Raw genomic sequence first — 19780 nt, 5'->3', positions numbered from 1 at the left:
CAGTGACTTATTGGAATTGAGTAAGTGTAGTTTAATGAAAAAAAAAAAAAAGGACTAGCGGTGATACGATAACAGTGTTCTAATATCTAAAGGGCTGCCACAAAGAAGAGAGTATCAACCTATTCTCCAAAGTACCTGAAGGTAGACCAAGAAGCAATGGATGGAAACTAATCAATGAGAAAACCAACCTAGAAATAAAGATAAATGTCCTGACAATTAATCAGTGAGGGCTTGCCTTCAGAAGTTGCGGGTGTTCCATCACTGGAGATTTCTGAGAAGAAATTGGACAACTACTTGTCTGAAATGGTATAGTGAAGATTTCCAAGGTCTCTTCCTACTCTGTTATTCCAGGAATAGAATTATAAAGATTCCAGAGAGCCCTAAGAATTTTTTTAAAAACCAGTGCTTTTTTTTGTCATAGAACATACCAGAACAGAGTTCCAGCACCTTTTTTTGATGGATTTTCCAAGTTTTAAAAATAACTTTTGAAAATTTGATGTTTGGTCCACGTAGACTTGAATCGCCCTGTTGAGTGTAGCAGGTTGGCAGCAAAATCATTAAAATGGTGCATGCGGGCTGCTGTGTATCGAGTCCGATGCATGCATACTTCGTCCACACTGGTTATGATGGCGCTGCTCAGCTTGTGGCACTGCTCAGCTTGTGATTGGTCTTGTAATCATGCACTGAGTGCTTACTTCAGATGGCGACCATTATGTTTTGTTACACAACTGACATGTGTGAGTGTGTGTACAGTAATTGACCATGTGTGAAAGGTAAATAATGTCTTTATTTTAAAAAATGGTTAGTGAATTGAAAATCTTTTTTAATTTTTTAGTGTAAAAGTGTGACCCCAAATTTAAAAATGAAAAAAAAAACTAATTACTTCTCAACCACCAATCCTGCTAAAAACTGAATATATATATATTTTAAATAAAAGATTAATAAGATGTGAGTTCCGGCACTTTTCTTCTTACAAAAAAAGCACGGTTAAAGGCTATGCATAAAATTATGGATATTTTATGTGAAGCAAGCATAGAGTGTTCTTAAAATATGTAAAATGAAATGATTACATCTCTGAAATCTTATTAACTTCTGCTTATTAGATGTGCAGAAGATATTGGATGGAATATATTGTATCACACAGATGATGTTACCTAATTGTATAATGAAATATCTGCAAGCATACAACCAAGCTCATGGAGCACCAAAATCACAGAGGTCAACTCTGAGCTACCAATATTCTCTTCTATTGAGATATAATATAACCTTTAAAAAAAGCATAACTAACATTCAAAATACTCCTGAAACTTTAATTACTTTAGGTAATTAATCAGATCAAGATATTTTGGCAGAAATAAATGTGAAGTTCTTTATTTAGAAAATAGAAGTCACACACAAAGAAATAGAATTGGGTATACCTGGCCATATTAATTGTGAAAAGAATTACAGAATAGTAATTAATTATAAACTGGATATGAATGAACAGTGTGATGAGACTACACAAAAGGTAAATGCTATAGACTATATCAACAGAAGTTTACTTTCTAATACATGGGATGTTTTGTTTTCTTCTTCACATTTTCTGTTCTTCTTCAGTTTTACAGTGCTTGGACTGCTTTCCCAGATTTTTTTCGCAAATCTACAGCTCAGTGGTGGAAAAAAGAAATTGAAGAAGTCTACAATAACCCCATCAATCAATCACAAAGCATCAAGTTTGATGGACTATGGATTGTAAGTTTCTATCTTGTGTAATGTTTTATCTGATAAAGTTAGTAACATTATTTCTAGTTAATGCTTTCTACATTAATCAGTGTTTTATTGATTTTAACAGTAACAAAATATTATTTTAAGACTATAAATTATATTTCTAGGGAGCTTGGTAATTCCCATTAATTTTCTATTCCCAATTATTGCTAAGCCAACTCGTTTAGAAGACTTTAAGTTAGGGAAATAGACCTAAAATATAGAAAATTGATAAATAACTAATAACTGAACGACTGAATGAATAAATAAATAAATACAGCTTACTTCATCATAGCACATCATTTGTATAATTTTACAAATAGTATAAATTAGAAAGAAGCAATATCATTTTGTACAAAATTTGCATGCAATTTTCAAATGAAACATTTAGCTATAATGTTAGGTATACACTTCATAAAATGTTAGTGAAATTTTTAATAACAGTCTCTGTGTCTTATTTGTTTTACTATTTAAGGATATGAATGAACCTGCAAGTTTTGTCAATGGTGCAGTTACTGGTTGCAGGAGCCCTGAACTAAATAATCCTATATATATGCCAGGTAATTATCATTATAACACTGTATTCTAATTTTTTGGAATGTTGGTAAATTTGAGGCCAAAATATCAACATGCCAGAATTTAGATTAAGCCTAACTTTCTAAAATGATTTTTTTTAGATTCAGTCAGACTCATGATTCTGGTAAAAAATATTTTAGAAATAGCGCTATTCTATCTCTTCATGTACCTTTGGCTGAGTTCTCTCACAAATTTATTATGCACATTGTGTATGTTACATTTCACTGATGTGAAATCACTATAGGCCAAGGCATGTAAAATATTTTACCTAAAAAAGTAGAAATTTACATTTTTAAGTTTCAGACAAAGATATATCTAGTTCTGTTAACTTCCTTGAATTTATTTATTTTTTATTATTTTTATCAGACATTCTGGGAAAACATGTGGGACTGAATGAGAAAACCATGTGTATGGAAAGTGAACAAATTCTGCCTGATGGAAGCCCAGTTCGACATTATGATGTCCACAATTTATATGGATGGTCACAATCTAAGCCTACCTATGAGTAAGTTATCTTCCTCTGAGTAGTAGCATCACTTTAATAGTTGTTTAGTAGTAGTTATAAAAGTTGTTCCATTTAATAAGTAGAATCCTAGTTTACTACAGTTAATTTGCATGAGAGATTAAAAGGTTATACATGTACAGTATCTTAGTTTAATTCTTTGATGTTGTTGTTTCAAATAATAACATCTAAATGTGTATTTCTTTAAATTGCTCTGCAATGGTTCAAATATTTTAACATTATAGCTAGAGTCAGGGCTTTTTTTGTCATAGAACATACCAGAATGGAGTTCCGGCACCTTTTTTCGATGGATTTTCCAGAGTTGCATTCTTTTCCTATTGTTTCCTTCCTATCCCCATTTTTTTTTTCAAAATGCCCTGCTGGCAGTACGGTACAAATGGGGTTCCTTCCGGCACTGTCTCCCTAGGAGGAGACATAAGGCACTGGAGCACCACAGCCAGAGCATGGCTTGATTGGCTGGGTCAGACCATGTGATCTGGAAGCCAATGGTGGCGGTGGGAGACACATAAACATGGAGGCCATATTTCATGAGAAGGTGAGTGAGACTTTGCCCTGCCTTACAGAAGGTGGGGTGTGAGGTTAAAAAGAGGCAAAGTGAGAGGAAAGAAAGATGGCTGGCATGGAAGCTTGCCCGACAGCGAAACTTTGCTGTTTTGGTTCTTTGGGTAGTTCAAAGGCTACAAAAATCTCTTTTTAGTCTTTTATACTTATATTCAAACTGCAGAGGGAAAGAATAAGAATAAAGCCAATGTCTTGTGATTTGTAATTATTATTATTAATAATATATATTAATTATGTATTGGTCAGATGTAAAGATAGACCTACAGTATGAGGTTTAATAAGATCTATTTATTAAATTGGGTTTAACTTAAAGGTAAATTAAAAGTAATCTATTCACTGACAAAGTTTCAACTTGAATTTGTTTCAAGTCAATATACATATTAAACTCCAAATATATTTTTTTCCACCTTGCTTGACAACTTCTTAAAAATATTTCAATCTTTTACAAGCAACCAAATTTTGTTTTATTGGGCCAATTTCATTCCACATAGAAAGCTGACATTTCCACTCATTAAACTAAATGGGCATGCCAGCGGTTAATGTCCCAAAATATTAATAAAATGCCTTCTTGTAATTTAAAGCTGCACAGTGCATAGTAACATTAATAGTATTAACTTACCTTGAACAAAATTCTAATCTTTTAGATACATTAAAAAAAATTTTTTTTTTCAACTACAAAGATAAACCTTGTAGGGTAGGCAAGGCGGGTTGTATGACATGTGTGAGTTTGTTTTTTTTACAAAAAAGCACTGGCTAGACTTATAGGGTAAATTGCATGATAGACACCTGCAGTTGAAGATTTGTTGAAAATGAACTGAGTTTTTGAGATTTAATTCATCTGTTCTTAGACCCATCGCTATAATAAAAATTACTGACTATAACTGGCATATTCAATAATGTAATACTGAGTGCAAGAGATGATACATTTTTAATTTTTATGTTTCTATCCTGCTCTTACTTCAAGGAATTTCTTGGCAATTTAACAAAGCCTAGCAGAAATATCCTTTCCATAGACCAGATATCAAACAAGTGATCTTAGGCATATTTGTCATGTCTTAATATTCATTGGCTCTATAGCATTTTACAATATAGTCTGGTATCTGAAAATCTCAGAGGACTACTTTCTAAATTTACCACTTGGATCCCTTGTATTTATAAGAAGGAAATTATCTTTAATTACCAAAGATAAAAGTTAGGCTAAGCTATAACTTACATACCAGATTGGCCTAAGATACTTTGCTGTCTGAGATAAGGGGCTACTGCCTTTCATGGGTTGAATATTTCTTCAATACTGATGATAGAATTCTCTCTTTTATTTGAAAGTAGCAGAGTAGTTAGGAGGAACAAGCCATAATTCCAACTCTACAAACACAGCATATTGTAGTCACTTTTTTCAAAATAATAATAATATATCTTACAGTATATGGTTTAGTAGATAAGTTCTGGATGTGCACAAGGGACATTTGGTGATATTGAAATCTGTGCTCATCTATGAAATTTGCTCTGTTTCCCTGTAATAACATTATTAAGAAAGAGAATGTCCCTTCTGTCTAATTTAGCCATTCCAGAGAAAAAAGTTAATTTCCTAAGTACCATGAGTACTATACAACTGCAACCTTCAATAGAAGCTGGATGCCATTGGGACATTTACCTCTCCAGTTTGACTGGCCTTTTATGCTTTGCTGTCTCCTTACTAAATCTGCAAGTATATTGGGACAGAATATTAAGAGACCCAGCTATTCAGCTAGTTGTAAGTAATTATTTGTACATATTTCCTCTGTAAAATTTTATGAAGTTGCTGACCTGTTTCTAAAATAAAATGGCCAGGCTAATATTATGAATACAGCTCAACATGGATGTTTATGCCCATGTCACCAAATTTTTATCTTGTCCTGGTGCTTTTAGATACAGTTTATTGAGTTTATGAGATAGATTCATTTTGAAACATAATCTGCAAAGGCCAACTTGAGACACTCCTGTGTGATGAACCAACCATGAACTGCAATAAAAAGGGCTCTGCCATTTATTGACGACATGAAACAATTTTCAACTTCTCAATATGCCATTAAGAGTGTAGCACAAGGAATTGGAGAAGAAAATAACTTCTTGTTCCAAGCTTCGTGTGTGATGGACTGCTTTAATTAAAAAGCTGGTATTGTTTGGCTAGGATTCCATGTAGGATATGCAGAATGATTGTTTTAAATTAAGTGCTCTGTATACTTGTTCGTAAATTAATAATCTTAGCAATTCACTTTTTTTAAAAGTCAAATGTTAAAGAGGGGCAAGAGGGTAGATATAATAGAAAGAAACAGAAAAATACTACTGCTTTAACAATGTATTTTGTCTGTTCCCAGACCTCTTTATGACACATTAATTCCTGACTGAGATACTTTGTGTTTGAAACAATGCCAGATCTAAGGATAATATATCTAGTTTTTTTACCCTGCAATTCAGGATAAAAATAGCCTTCCCCCAAATTAGTTATGTATAATGATCCAAGTTTCATATTACCACACAAAAAAAAGTGGGGAAAACATCACAGTATGTATCTGAGTGAACTTTGCATCTGAGAGCATTCTAACATTTCACTGACAATCAGAACTTTTACAAAACTGCTGATGAGAAAGGGATGAATTTCAGATTTGCCTATTGCCAACTGGATCAAATATTACTTAAATGTCATCAGCAAACAATAATTCAGATGTAATGATACCTTAGATGAAGCTGAAGATGAAGGATTAAATTTTGGGTTTGTGTGTGTGTGTGTGTGTGTGTGTTTGTGTGTGCATTTGCACTTCCTTCAAAATAATGGTAATAAAGAGAATAAATGACAGGTTCATCTTGCTCTTATTTATTTATGAAATCTTTCCTGATTTATCTTGTCCTTCACTCCAGGATAAATCCTACTTCGAAACAGCAAAAAATAATATACAAAGGTTAAATAATCAAACTTTAAAACAGAGCAAGAGTGTGAGAGAGTGCAGAGCTAAAAATCACCGAAAGGCCAAGTAGTGCACAACACAAAACACAACAACCTATCAGAAAGAAGAGAGGAAATGAGTCTGATCTCTTTAGATAAAGGTTAAGTAGAGAACACAGGAAGGCTGGTTCCTGGGCTGTCACCACTTAACTTCTCTTGCTAGTGAGGCTTATACAAAGGCTTTCAAATGAAGTAATAAATAAATTTTCAAATGGGACAGAGGTGGGCTTTCACCAAAAATATGACAATGATCCTCTTTGTCTACACACACACACACACACACACACACACAGAGAGAGAGAGAGAGAGAGAGAGAGAGAGAGAGAGAGAGAGAAACTGAAGATGAGGCCAGAAGCTCCTAATGTAATTTAAATCATGGGAATAATAATAATAATGACAAAGTTGGAAGGAACCTTGGAGGTCATCTAGTCCACCCCCTGCTCAGGCAGGAAACCCTATACCATTTCAGACAAATGGCTGTCCAGTCTCACCCCCTGCTCAGGCAGGAAACCCTATACCATTTCAGACAAATGGCTGTCCAGTCTCTTCTTAAAAACTTCCAGTGTTGGAGCATTCACCGCTTCTGGAGGCAGGTTGTTCCACTGGTTAATTGTTCTAACTGTCAGGAAGTTTCTCCTTAGTTCTAGGTTGCTTCTCTCTTTGGTTAGTTTCCACCCATTGATTCTTGTCCTGACTTCAGGCGCTTTGGAAAATAGTTTGACTCCCTCTTTTTTGTGGCAGCCCCTGAGATATTGGAACACTGCTACCATGTCCCTCCTCGTCCTTCTCTTCGTTAAACTAGACATACCCAATTCCAGCAATCGTTCCTTATATGTTTTAGCCTCCAGTCCCCTAATCATCTTTGTTGCTCTTCTCTGTACTCTTTCTAGAGTCTCAACATCTTTTTTACATCATGGTGACCAAAACTGAATGCAGTATTCCAAGTGTGGCCTTACCAAGGCATTGTAAAAGGGTATTAATACTGTACTTCACGTGATCTTGATTCTATCCCTATGTTAATGCAGTCATAGTGTTGGTCTTTTTGGCAGCTGCAGCACACTGCTGTCTCATATTTAAATGATTGTCGACTAGGATTCCGAGATCCCTCTCACAGTTATATGGTCAATATATAATATTGAAATATGTAATATGGTCAATAAAAATATTAATTAGACAGAATGTCTATGGAGATTTTGGGTTAACCAGGTCATGGTTGTCTCAAATATGCTTTTTCAAAAGGCAACTTACATTACTTTTAATGTTGTAATCACTTCAAAGCATGAAGCCAGCAAACAAAACAAACAAATAAATAGACATCTATATACCATTCAAAGGAGACAATCAACGAGCCAAAAGGGAACCAAAACACCTTCTCACCAGCAATCAGCACTCAGATGAGCAGTGATTAACACCAAGATTAACATTAGACCAACAATTAAGCAGCACATAATACTCCAATGAAGAAACAGCTGAACATGCTAACAGTAAAAAGTCCAACCAAAGAACTACCAAGATCACTTGACCGGGCAAGCCACTAGAACACTCAACCTTTTGGGCATCAGGGTCCGGTTCCATGGAGAGAGGTTTTTCCACAGACTGGAGAGTACATGGTTTTGTGTTCTGCCTGCATCTCATGGATGGGGCTTTGCTTGTTTGTGTGGACCAGTTGCTGGCATACCACAATCCGGTACTGGTCCGTGGTCCGGGGTTGGGGACCCCTGCACTGGAATATAAAATGAAAGGAAACCCCACTTCTGACTAGCATTGATAATGTTACCTAGCTTGAATAATGAAATGTCTGAAATAAAACAACCAAGCTCAGAGACCACCAAGGATTCCTCAAATGTTACCTTGAGTGGAAATCAGGATATATTTTGACTAATGTTATGATAGATGTATGTTTGTATGGACTTTATTTTTTATTTTCATATTCTTTCTTACTCAGTACTGATGAAACAGAAAGTTTTTTTAAAAAAATTCTTTCCCAGCAGAATAGAATTTTAGAAGAATTATTATGAGTAGAATGCTATGTTATTCCACTAATTTAGTTACAAGGTGGCTGAGGACTGTGTGTGAATATCTTTTGCTATATAATCATCTCTTAGCAATCTGCTTTAATTAAATCCCAAGGGATGATATAATGAAAACATTCCTCCAATTGAGCTTTTTCAAATGGGGAAGCGTAGGCAGCTGAAGAGGATTCAGCATGATAGAAAAATGTGTTAGGGAAAACAACAACAAGAATAGCACTCTGAATTATCTCCAACAATAAAATCAGTTGAAAAACATTGCAAGAGAAGATTCTGAGAGAAAGAATTTATCTTACTCATTCTGAGAGAAAGATAGAAATGTATAATCTTTTGTAGGGGAGGAAACCTGCAGAGACATTGCAAGGTCCAGTTGCCTCAGCATTTATGGATGTGTCAGCCCTATAGGGTAGATTAGACTAAGAATCAATACCATATAGGTCTACAACTACTTTAAATAGAACAGCTATAGTAACAGAACCTTGCAACTCTTCCATTAATTTTATCATTATGTGAATTATGTGAATCTGTGTGAGCAGATTTTTCAAGTTAATTTCTTAGAATGGGTTTAAGCCATATTTGTCTGATTATTGTCTTGTCTTCCCACTGTTTGCCTTCTACATAAAATAAGGCAAGTTTCTCACCATTTAGTTTTGCCTTGCCTTATCCCATTGTCCGACAGAGAATTTACTCTGACTAATTTCTCAGCTCAAAGTTAGGGAAATAGCATACAGAATGAAAGGACATCTTTTTCTTTACAGGTAGTCCTTGACTTACACCAGTTCATTTAGTGATGGTTCAAACTTACAACACCATTGAAAAAAAGTGGCTTACGAATATTTTCATACTTGCAACTGTTGCAGCATCCCCATGGTCACATGATCAAAATTGGAATGCTTGACAACTGACTCAGATTTATGATGGTTGCAGTGTCCCAGGATCATGTGATCAGCTTTTGTGACTTTCTGATAGGCAAAGTCAATGGGGAAGCAAGATTCACTTAACAACTGTGTTATTAGCTTAACGAATGCAATGATTTACTTAACAACTGTGGCAAGAAAAGTCATAAAATGGGGTAAACTCGCTTGACAAATGTTTCACTTTCAACATATAAATTTTCGGCTCAGTTGTGGTCATAACTCAAGGACTACCTGTATTCAGATACCTGATTTGCAAGCATTTAGAATTAAAAAAATTGGAAATTTATAAGTTAAAATTTGGAATATCTTCATATTCCAATTAACAACTGTTGTATGTCTATATTTAAAACTCTTGATGCACCCTTGATATAATGGTCTTAACTATTTTCACTGTATTTTTGCTTCTAAATATATACTGTATTTGCCGGCATATAAGGCGACTTCCGCAAGCGCTAAAATCGGCGCCAAAGACGGGGGTCGTCTTATATGCCGAGTCATCTTATACGCCGGAAATACTGGTAGTTTCCGGCGTATAAGACGACGTTCTAGGAATGCGGCCCGGCGACAAAGATGGGGGTTGTCTTATATGCCGGGTCGCCTTGTATGCTGGCATATACGGTATCATGGTTTTTAATACTCACCCTAAATGTTGTTTTATTCCTGTTATTAGTGCTCTGCATAGTATCACTGGGGAACGTGGCATTGTCATTTCTCGTTCAACATATCCATCGAGTGGCAAATGGGCAGGGCATTGGTTAGGTGATAATGTTTCAAAATGGGACCAACTTTACAAATCCATAATTGGTAAGTGAATGTAGTTAGCAGTTTTTATGTAAACAAATATAATTCCTACTGTTTATAAAACTTTAAGTAACAGACTCTTAATATTAATAGTATAAAGTGGCTCTTAATGCTTATCATTTCTCTTATAAGAAAAAAAACTCCATAAATTAATATTTAATTAAATTTAAAACATGCATAACAATTCTAGCTTGAAACATATCACCAATTTGGGGGCAATCCTTTTAGTCTAACTATCTTCTGTAAAAAAGCAGAATGGATTTAGGATTCTCTGTAAGTTTCCAGTTCTGTATAATATGTATAGCTGTTTTTAATGTAAAACATGAAACTTAACAAAATGGATGCAAAATCTGTTACAGAATTCATTATAGCCTACCAATATATCCTCCTGACCATATCATGTTGCTCTTAGAATTAAAAGTTCATTGAACGTCTTGAATATATTATAAAATTGAATATTAAAATGTGTATGGAAAGCTACACAATGTGTACATTGAGATAATTACACTAAAGCCAAAGTTTGTTACAGAAAGCTGCATCGGGAAACAAATGTGTGGTTTTAAAAAATATCTTGCAGAAGATTGAGTGGAACATATCAATACTTGTAATTTTGATGTAAGCTGGATTTAGACTGATACATGTACCTCTCAATTAAAATAAAAACAAAATTTCTAATGTCCTACAAGTGGTTAATATAGTGACTATTAAAAAATAAATCATTTGCTAAAACAGTGTATTACTTTTTTCAGGTATGTTGGAATTTAGCCTTTTTGGAATATCCTATGTAAGTTTGATTCAAAATAATTTCAATTGTTTCTTTATGTTTTTTTAAAAGTGAGACTGATAATTAAATATTTTTAATATGTGCAGACAGGAGCAGATATCTGTGGCTTCAATGACAATACAACATATGAATTGTGTGCTCGTTGGATGCAGTTGGGTGCCTTTTATCCATATTCTAGAAATCATAATGGCATTGGATTTATTGTAAGTTTAGAAAATGTGGTTTTTAGTATTGATGTTTCCTAACATGGTGAACATTTCCTGATTCATGCTTTAAAATGCTATAGCCATTATTCATGTTTTTGTCTGTTCCATTAGAAATGATAACACAAGAAGAAAACCCTGTGGAAAAAGTAATAACCGTAATTGGTTTAGTAAGATTTGCAACTAAATCAGATCTAGTTTAACTCTAGTGCAAAGCCTCAGCTCACTTTAAATATGGGTAACAGCACCCACAACTACTCCATTTTATTCCATGTTGTTAGAATGTGTCATCTCCATCTTTTTGATCTATATGAGAGATAGGATTGGCTCCCAAACATTTACATATGAGTAGTGCATTATATTAATCAGTGTAACTCATGTGTTCACATGAGTTCACATGAGTTCACTGCTAGTATTGAATATTCTTGCTTTGACAAAATATACAGAACTTCTGGTACTTTTAGAATTAATTCAGATGAGAATGGGAGAGGGAAGAAAAGCCTGTAGAAGGGAATGGAAGTGAATCTTTGCCCTCCAGTTTAATTGGAAGATGTGAATCATGGCCCCAAAATAGGAGAGGGGAAATGCCTGGAATGTTATGTGCAAAGGAAGGGAAATTCAGATCTTGGCATTCCTCCACGCCATGCTGACACTCCCTTACACTAATAAAGGCTTTTTAGGTTAAACAATGCCTGAAAGTTCTTTGAAGTGTTTCATTAATCAGACACATGACACACAAATGCTATGACTAAGGAAAGTTAATAACCAAATAATCCATGCAGTTAATCAGCTACTAATCTGGGAATGATGTTTTTTTTTCCCACTCTGTTGTTTGGAAGAAGTACTGTAAGTGGCATATCAAAAAAAAAAAAAAAAAAAGTGGAGTAATTTTCTCTCTGTTGGGAGGATGTCTTTCTGCACATACAAAGCCAAGAGAGGCAACTCTGGATCAGAATGAATTTATGCAAAATAGCTAAAATTTCCTCCAGCAAGGTGATTTATTCAGTGAAGGTTATCTGATTTGCTTTGCTAAAATAAAGAAGCTACCCAATTTGCCATGGCAAAGTCATTTAGACAACCTCAAACTACTTTGGTTCAGTGATGCAGTAGAAAACATTTCTCAGCCTTTTCTGGTAACATTCACCCAAGTACTTCAAGGTGGACAATTTCAAGATAGCTCCTAGCATGTGCCAAAGTCACTTAGCCTGGAAGACCTTTGCCTGAGCATACAACTCAGGCTGGGCAATCCCACAGTGCTTGTTGAGGCAGTCAGCCTCAAACATTTTCTCTGGGTATCATGTGTGACTGTGAATGATGGTGACAGACAAGTCTCTCTCTACCTGTCCATATCCACTGGCCAAAAAAGTGTCTCCTGTGCACCTGTGCTGCATGGACATCTACTTTCACTTTAGCCCTACTTCTGTTTTAGCTTGTTTGTTTTACTCCTGTGGGGGAAAAAAGTGCCAGACTGGGAAGAAACCATTGCAGACATTAAATTCAGTACCCAGTGCAGGACTCTAAACTCAAGACATGCTGGATAGATGGCTGTCTAGCTTCAATCTAAAATCATCAGGGTACACAGCATATCTCTCAATAATTGGTTTCACTATTTAATTACACTTCTGCATAAAAGGTCCCCTCAAAAACATTTAATCAAGGAAGTAGGTTAAACTATTGAATCTTAAGGGTTGATATAAAGACATGATTAATTGATATGATTATGGATATAGTTAGGCTTGAGAAAAGTAGGATGAAGGGAACTGTGATAGCACTGTTCAAATATTTGATGTTAATAGAGGAAGGTTAAGAACTGTTTTCCTTTGTTTCATAGTGCAGTATGCATAATAATGGATTTTAATAATACTAAAGTTAATTTAGATTAAATGTTAGAAAAAGCATCCTAACAGTAAGGATGACAGTAGACTATTATTCAGAGAGATTGCATCTTGGATAATCAGTCAACGGGTTGTGTTTGTGGTTGATACTAAATTATTTAGGATGTTAAAACCTGAAAATAACTGTGAGGAGACCAGATGAGTGCAGAGAAGAACAAAAGGATGGTTAGGAGGTTGGAGGCTAAAACGTATGAAGAATGGTTGCAGGAATTGATTATGTGTAGTCTAGTGAAAAGAAAGACTAGGGGTGACATGATAGTAGTGATCCAATATCTATGGAGATTCTCAGTCATCCAGGTCATGATGTCCCAAAGGTGCTTTTTCAAAAGGCAACTGACTTTGTTTTTCTTTGAAGACATTTCACTTGTCATCCAAGAAGAAGCATGAATGAGAAATGAAAATCCAACTGTAGAAGCTTCCTGGATCAGAAGCAAAATGTGTTCAAGAAAAAAACAAAGTTCAGTTGCCTTTTGAAAAAGCATCTTTGGGACAGTCTTACAATATTGGTCAAAGATATATTTTTCTCCCTTTCTCAAAACATTAGAACCAAGGAGCAGCCAATAAAACAGATTTGGTGATAAAAAGCATTTACTCACAGAATACATAATTAGCCCTTGGAATGTGTTGCTACTGGATATATATATATATATATATATATATATATATATATATATATAGTTAATAATGCTAAAAATATGAACCCTGGGAGTATTCATATCGAGAAATAAATGAACACCAGGGTAATAAAACTATAAAAGTTTAATTAAAAAGCGCCAAGCTTTCGCCGTCCCTGCCGGCATCATCAGGGCTAGAGCGCCAGAAAGTGTGAGAGTTTTTTATAGGCAAGTCAGAGTCTGCGCCCAGCTCCTCGATCTCGTCACTGGGCCTAATTGATTCAACTGCGCTTGATTGGTTTGTTTCTTCCTATTCCTCTTAGTTACTTGTGTGTTGTCGTCTCTCCTCCTTTCTTTCGATTCTGGGATGGGTGGGATAACTCCCCTACCATTCAAATTATCTCTGTTCTTCAACCCATCCTCCCCATCAGGTTTGAGTGGTAATGTACACTTCCCCTTCCTTTCCCAATCATCATCCGCTCGGCTGTTCTTTTTGCGATAGCCTTCTCTTTTAACTTTAGTACTTTCTCCTCCCATCCAACTGTCATCTGGGCAATCCTGTAAGTCGTTCTGAGTTGGCTGTGATATGCTGGTAATCTGGGACAGGTTGATACACAAATCCAACGTCCCCCTCCATCCCATTGTCGCATTTAGGGGTACGCCCACCTCTGAACTGGCCAAGTGGCTGAGCGTACGTATCTGCCACTTGACCAGTAATAGTAATACCACTGTGAGATCGGCAGACGAGTTCCTCAATAAAATTGGGGCCCTGAGGGTGGAGGAAGATGAACTCATGGTCTCCTTTGATGTGGTCTCTTTATTTACTTCTATCCCACAAGAACTTGCGATTACAGCCATAAGAGACTGGTTGAATCAAGGAGACCAGGAACAACATCAGGACTCCCTCCAGACAGAAGACCTTATAAAACTGATGGGAGTCTGCTTAAACACCTACTTCACCTTTCAGGGCACTATATTTGAACAGATCAAGGGAACTCCAATGGGGTTGCCGATCTCCAGCGTAATAGCAGAGGTGGTGCTCCAACGTTTAGAACACATAGCGATGGCCCAATACCAACCTAAGTTTTGGGCCCGCTATTTGGACGACACATTTGTAGTTGTCAAGAAGCAACACAAGACTGACTTTATGGGCATTTTGAATTCGGTATACCCAGACATCCAGTTCACCATGGAGGAAGAAAATCAGGGCACATTAGCATTCTTGGATGTACTGGTGCAGCGCCAACTGGATGGATGTTTGACCACCAGGGTATACCGAAAATCAACATGTACGGATAGGATTCTCCATTTTGAGAGCAACCATCCGACAGCCCATAAAGCCAGCTGTGTTAGAACCCTATTTAAGCGTGTGGAATCACATTGCAGCACTGCCAAAGCAAAGAGGGAGGAGAGAAACCATCTTTTCCAAATATGTAAGCGCAACGGGTATCCGGCAAAATTTGTTAACCGGTTCAGTAAATCATCTGAACCCCGGAATAACCCCGCACCCCAAGAACCCACACCCCAGACAACCATACGAGTTACCCTCCCTTATATCCATAATATCTCAGAGGCTACAGCGAGAATCTTGGCACCATACAACATACAAGTAGCGCACAAACCAAATCAAACGCTACGAGCAGCTGTTATGCGCCCTAAGGACCCGCTCCCCAGCATGGAAAGATCGGCAGTCATATACAAGATTGATTGTATGGACTGCCCATGTAACTATGTTGGGGAGACTGCCAAACGAGTGAAGACCAGGGTCCACGAGCATAAATTAGCAGTAAGAAGGGGGGACCAATATTCCCAGATATGGGCTCACATGGCAGAATTGGGCCATAGATTCAATTTCAGTGAAGTTAGCGTGCTGGCAAGTGACGATACCAAGGGAGGCCACTTACTTAGGGAGGCGTGGCTCTCTAATAACAGCTCCATTAATCGGCACGTTGACCTGTGCCCAGCATATGTGGCGTTAAGATCGTGGAGTGCGACCAACCAGCTACCCCATTACCGACGACCTAATAACAGCCCTAATAATATCAAGGAAAATATGTCAACCCCCCAACTGGCTCGGTGTAGGCTAGATGAGGAAGAGCAATTGCGGAGCATTCCTACCACTCTTACAATGCTAGCACGGACCCAAAGGAGCAGCAGAATGAACCTGGCAGCTTGCCTGCGCCTGGAAAGAAGCGAGGCAACCGATCTGGAGAGGAGGAGACGACCCCCCCCCCACTCAGCTGAGACGGCTGGATTGAGGATGTGTGAAATGCGGAGCGAAGCCAGTGACGGACTCACGGACGCTTTAGAGAGTAGGGGGATGGGTGAATTGGGATGGGAGAATGCGCGAGAGGGTGGAATTTACAAAACCGAACTGTTGCGCCTTCCACCCATGGACTCCGAAGACCTCCACAATGCGCACATGGGCACGAACAATGTTAGAAGGGAGAGGAGAGCGAAAGAGAAGCACGGCGGCACTCGAGAAGATCGTAATTCCACTACCTCCCCCAGACCGAGCCTCCGAATTATAACGCGTGTGAAAGGAACACAGGAGCTCAGGAAAGGGGGAGGAGGAGTAACACGACTGAATGTAATCACAGCCAGGGGACCGCCCCCCCCAGTAGACAAACAATCTATCAACCTGTCCCAGATTACCAGCATATCGCAGCCAACTCAGAACGACTTACAGGATTGCCCAGATGACAGTTGGATGGGAGGAGAAAGTACTAAAGTTAAAAGAGAAGGCTATCGCAAAAAGAACAGCCGAGCGGATGATGATTGGGAAAGGAAGGGGAAGTGTACATTACCACTCAAACCTGATGGGGAGGATGGGTTGAAGAACAGAGATAATTTGAACGGTAGGGGAGTTATCCCACCCATCCCAGAATCGAAAGAAAGGAGGAGAGACGACAACACACACGTAACTAAGAGGAATAGGAAGAAACAAACCAATCAAGCGCAGTTGAATCAATTAGGCCCGGTGACGAGATCGAGGAGCCGGGCGCAGACTCTGACTTGCCTATAAAAAACTCTCCCACTTTCTGGCGCTCTAGCCCTGATGATGCCGGCAGGGACGGCAAAAGCTTGGCGCTTTTTAATTAAACTTTTATAGTTTTATTACCCTGGTGTTCATTTTATTTCTCAATATATATATATATATATATATATATATATATATATATATATATATATATATATATATATATATAGTCAAAATAATGATCAAGAGAATATCTATCAAAAATAGAATTTAATCCACCAAGCTTTCGTCAAATACATTTGACATCGTCAGGGTTAAAAGGCAAACGCCGGGGGAAGTCTTATATACAGTTGTTTAATGCCTGTTTCCGGCTCCTGGAACGTGTCATCAGCCCCAGCTGTTCGATTTGAGTCCCAAACACACGCCCCACATCAGCACCTATCCTCTTTCCATTGTTAATTTGCATTCTGTCATACGTTACTCCGTTAGCTGTTTCAGGGTTGGTCAGGTTGGGGATCAGGATCTTTTCTCCTCCCCTGCTCATAACTCCCCCACCATCCCACACACGGCTTCCCTTAGGGAGCGGGGGTGGGCAATTATTTAAATTGCTTCCAGTATCCCTGCAAGCCCCAAGACCACTTTGATCTTGTTTATCTATCCCTCGGGGTTGTAACGCAGGCTCATAGTCACAGCCCATGCTATTCCTCCTCCCCTTCTCCTTCCCGTGAGTTCTACTGAATGATCTACTGTTCGTTTCCACGCTCTCTCCCTTGTGCACACTCAAGATGTTTTCTGCCATTGTCCCATTGTCAGTGCCTTGTTGTTCCGTCCATTGTCAGTAAGCACCATTCCCACTCATCCCCAATTCTCCATTCTCACTCCGTACGGGGCTCTTCCCCTTTAATTGCAGTCGCTGTTTCACTGCGCAGCTTTGTGTTGAGAATGTCAGAGGGGGGTGCCTTCCTCTGCTTGACTGTGACCGGGTTATCATAATGTGCCTGGTAGTATCCTCAGGGGGGGATTCATCCTCGTTCTCATCGTCCTCGTTAGACTTTATTATATTCTGTTTTCCCTCCGGTTCCTCAAGCCCCACTCCATCTCCATTCCGTCCCAAAAAGAGTCTGCTCCCGGCAGGTTGTGACAAACCTAGCCGCAGTTGTCCGCTGAAGTTAGTCTGTTGTCGGTCCGGGAGGGAGGAGCTGTCAATAGAGGCTCCATCGGTGTAATTATGCAGGGAGGGGGGCCGGGCGGTATTTTTTTGATTACAAGTTTTTTGATTGGGTCCCCTCCACACGTTAGTACGGTTGCTGGCACTCCACATTTTCAGAGCTTGATGTGCCACATACAAGTCTACGCGCCGATTGATGGACTCCGTTCCTGAAAACCATGCCTCTTTCAGTAGACGACCTCCTTTTGTCGTGTTGTTGGCCAAGATTTGGGCATTCTCAAAATCAAAGCAATGATCGTATTCTGCTACATGGGCCCAAATCTGCGAATGTTGTTCGCCTCATCTAATAGCCAACCTATGCTCATGTAGACGAGTCTTAAGTCTTTTTGAGGTCTCGTCTACATAATTACTCTGGCACCCCGTGCAGTTGATCTTATAAACTATAGCTGATCTCTCGGCGGTAGGGAGCTGGTCCTTGGGGTGCATCACTTTAGCTCGTAGGGTCTTAGTAGGTTTGTGGGCTACCTGTATATTGTGGGGTGCCAGAAGCCTGGCTGTGGCTTCTGACACATTACTAATGTACGGTAGAGACACCCGTACGGTTCATATCCGGGGTTCGGGGGTCTGATACCATACTGTGTTGCTTAATAAACTTTAGGGGGTACTCATTCATCCGGCATATGCGGAATAGATGTTTTCTTTCTTCTGCCTTAGACTCCATGGTGCTGCAGTGCGATTGCACCCATTTAAACAAGGTCTTAATGCAGCTGGCTTTATGGGAGGCCGGATGGTTGCTATGGAAGTGGAGGATTCGATCCGTATGAGTGGGCTTCCGATAGACCTTGATGTTCAAAGTTCCATCTAAGGAACGTTGGACCAATACGTCCAAAAAGGCTATCGAGCCCCAGATCTCCTCCTCCACCGTAAATTTAATGTCCGGATATATTGAATTTAACACTCCCATAAAGTCAGCTAGATGACACCATTTGATGACAGCAAAGGTGTCGTCAACATACCGTGCCCAAAACCTGGGCTGTTGACGGGTCATGGCCTCGTGTTCTAATTGTTGGAGAACCGCTTCTGCCACCACGCTGGATATTGGGGAGCCCATCGGTGTGCCTTTGACTTGTTCATATATACTCGCTTGAAAGGAGAAATAAGTTGTAAGACATAGCTCAATGAGTTGCACCAGACCCCCAGGTTGCAGGGAATCCCGGCGTCCAGTTTTTCCTAGTTTTTCTAATTGATCTCTTAGGATTCTTAGGGCCAGATCCTGGGGGATGGAGATAAAGAGAGAGGTGACGTCAAAAGAGACCATCACCTCATCCTCCTCCACCCTAAGGGTCCTAATCCTTTCCAAGAATTCCTCCGCGGATCTGACTGTAGTAGGGCTGCCATCGACTAGGTAGGATATGCGATCACTAAGCCACTTCGCCAGCCCTGAAATGGGGGTGCCTCTAAACGACACAATAGGGCGAAGTGGAATATCCTCCTTATGGACCTTTGGCAGCCCATAAAACCTTGGGAGCGCCGAATCATTGGGCCGTATTCTCCTTAAGGTGTCTTCGTCAAGTTTCTTTGAACGTTTAAAATTGTCAAGTAACTTGTTGATTTTATTTTTCAAGGCCACCATGGGGTCTTTCTTAATGATTCTGTAAGCTGTCCTGTCATTTAATAACTGCAGCACTTTGGCCACATAGAGTGCCCTGTCCATCACCAATGTGGCCCTCCCCTTATCAGCGGGAAGTATCACAATGGTGTTGTCCTTCTTAAATTGTTCCAGGGCCTCCGATTCGTCCCTAGTTAACACTTGGTGGTGCTTATGATGCATAAGCAACCCCGTGACTTGCTGTCTGATTAAGCTCACAGAATTCTCCCCCATACCCCCGTCATGCATGGCGGGTTCCAACGCGGCAATAAAATCTAACAGATTTGCATCCATCAGATTATGTCCTACATCACGCTGCAGCAGAGTGAGTTGGGGGCGGGTGAGGACCTTTGAGGA

The 19780-nt window shown here is 38.8% G+C and overlaps 1 protein-coding gene across 2 annotated transcripts in view; it reads left to right on the top strand.

Moving 5' to 3' along the window:
- The window catches only part of LOC120307462 (maltase-glucoamylase, intestinal-like), a 139218-nt gene extending 127409 nt beyond the window's left edge, over positions 1-11809 (top strand). For both annotated transcript variants that reach the window (XM_039342280.1, XM_039342279.1), the window contains exons 35-40: positions 1597-1731; positions 2219-2303; positions 2686-2824; positions 10001-10134; positions 10881-10915; positions 11002-11809. In XM_039342280.1, the coding sequence (XP_039198214.1) occupies positions 1597-1731; positions 2219-2303; positions 2686-2824; positions 10001-10134; positions 10881-10915; positions 11002-11160 (687 nt within the window). In that variant the 3' untranslated portion in view covers positions 11161-11809. The remainder of the gene's footprint in view (positions 1-1596; positions 1732-2218; positions 2304-2685; positions 2825-10000; positions 10135-10880; positions 10916-11001) is intronic.
- The last annotated feature ends 7971 nt before the right edge of the window (positions 11810-19780 follow it).

Source organism: Crotalus tigris, unplaced genomic scaffold (assembly GCF_016545835.1).
Source record: "Crotalus tigris isolate CLP2741 ecotype Arizona unplaced genomic scaffold, ASM1654583v1 scf7180000017783.2778290, whole genome shotgun sequence".
NCBI lineage: Eukaryota > Metazoa > Chordata > Lepidosauria > Squamata > Viperidae > Crotalus > Crotalus tigris.
The sequence above is the reverse complement of the archived record's forward strand: the minus strand, read 5'-3'. Positions and strand labels throughout refer to the sequence as shown.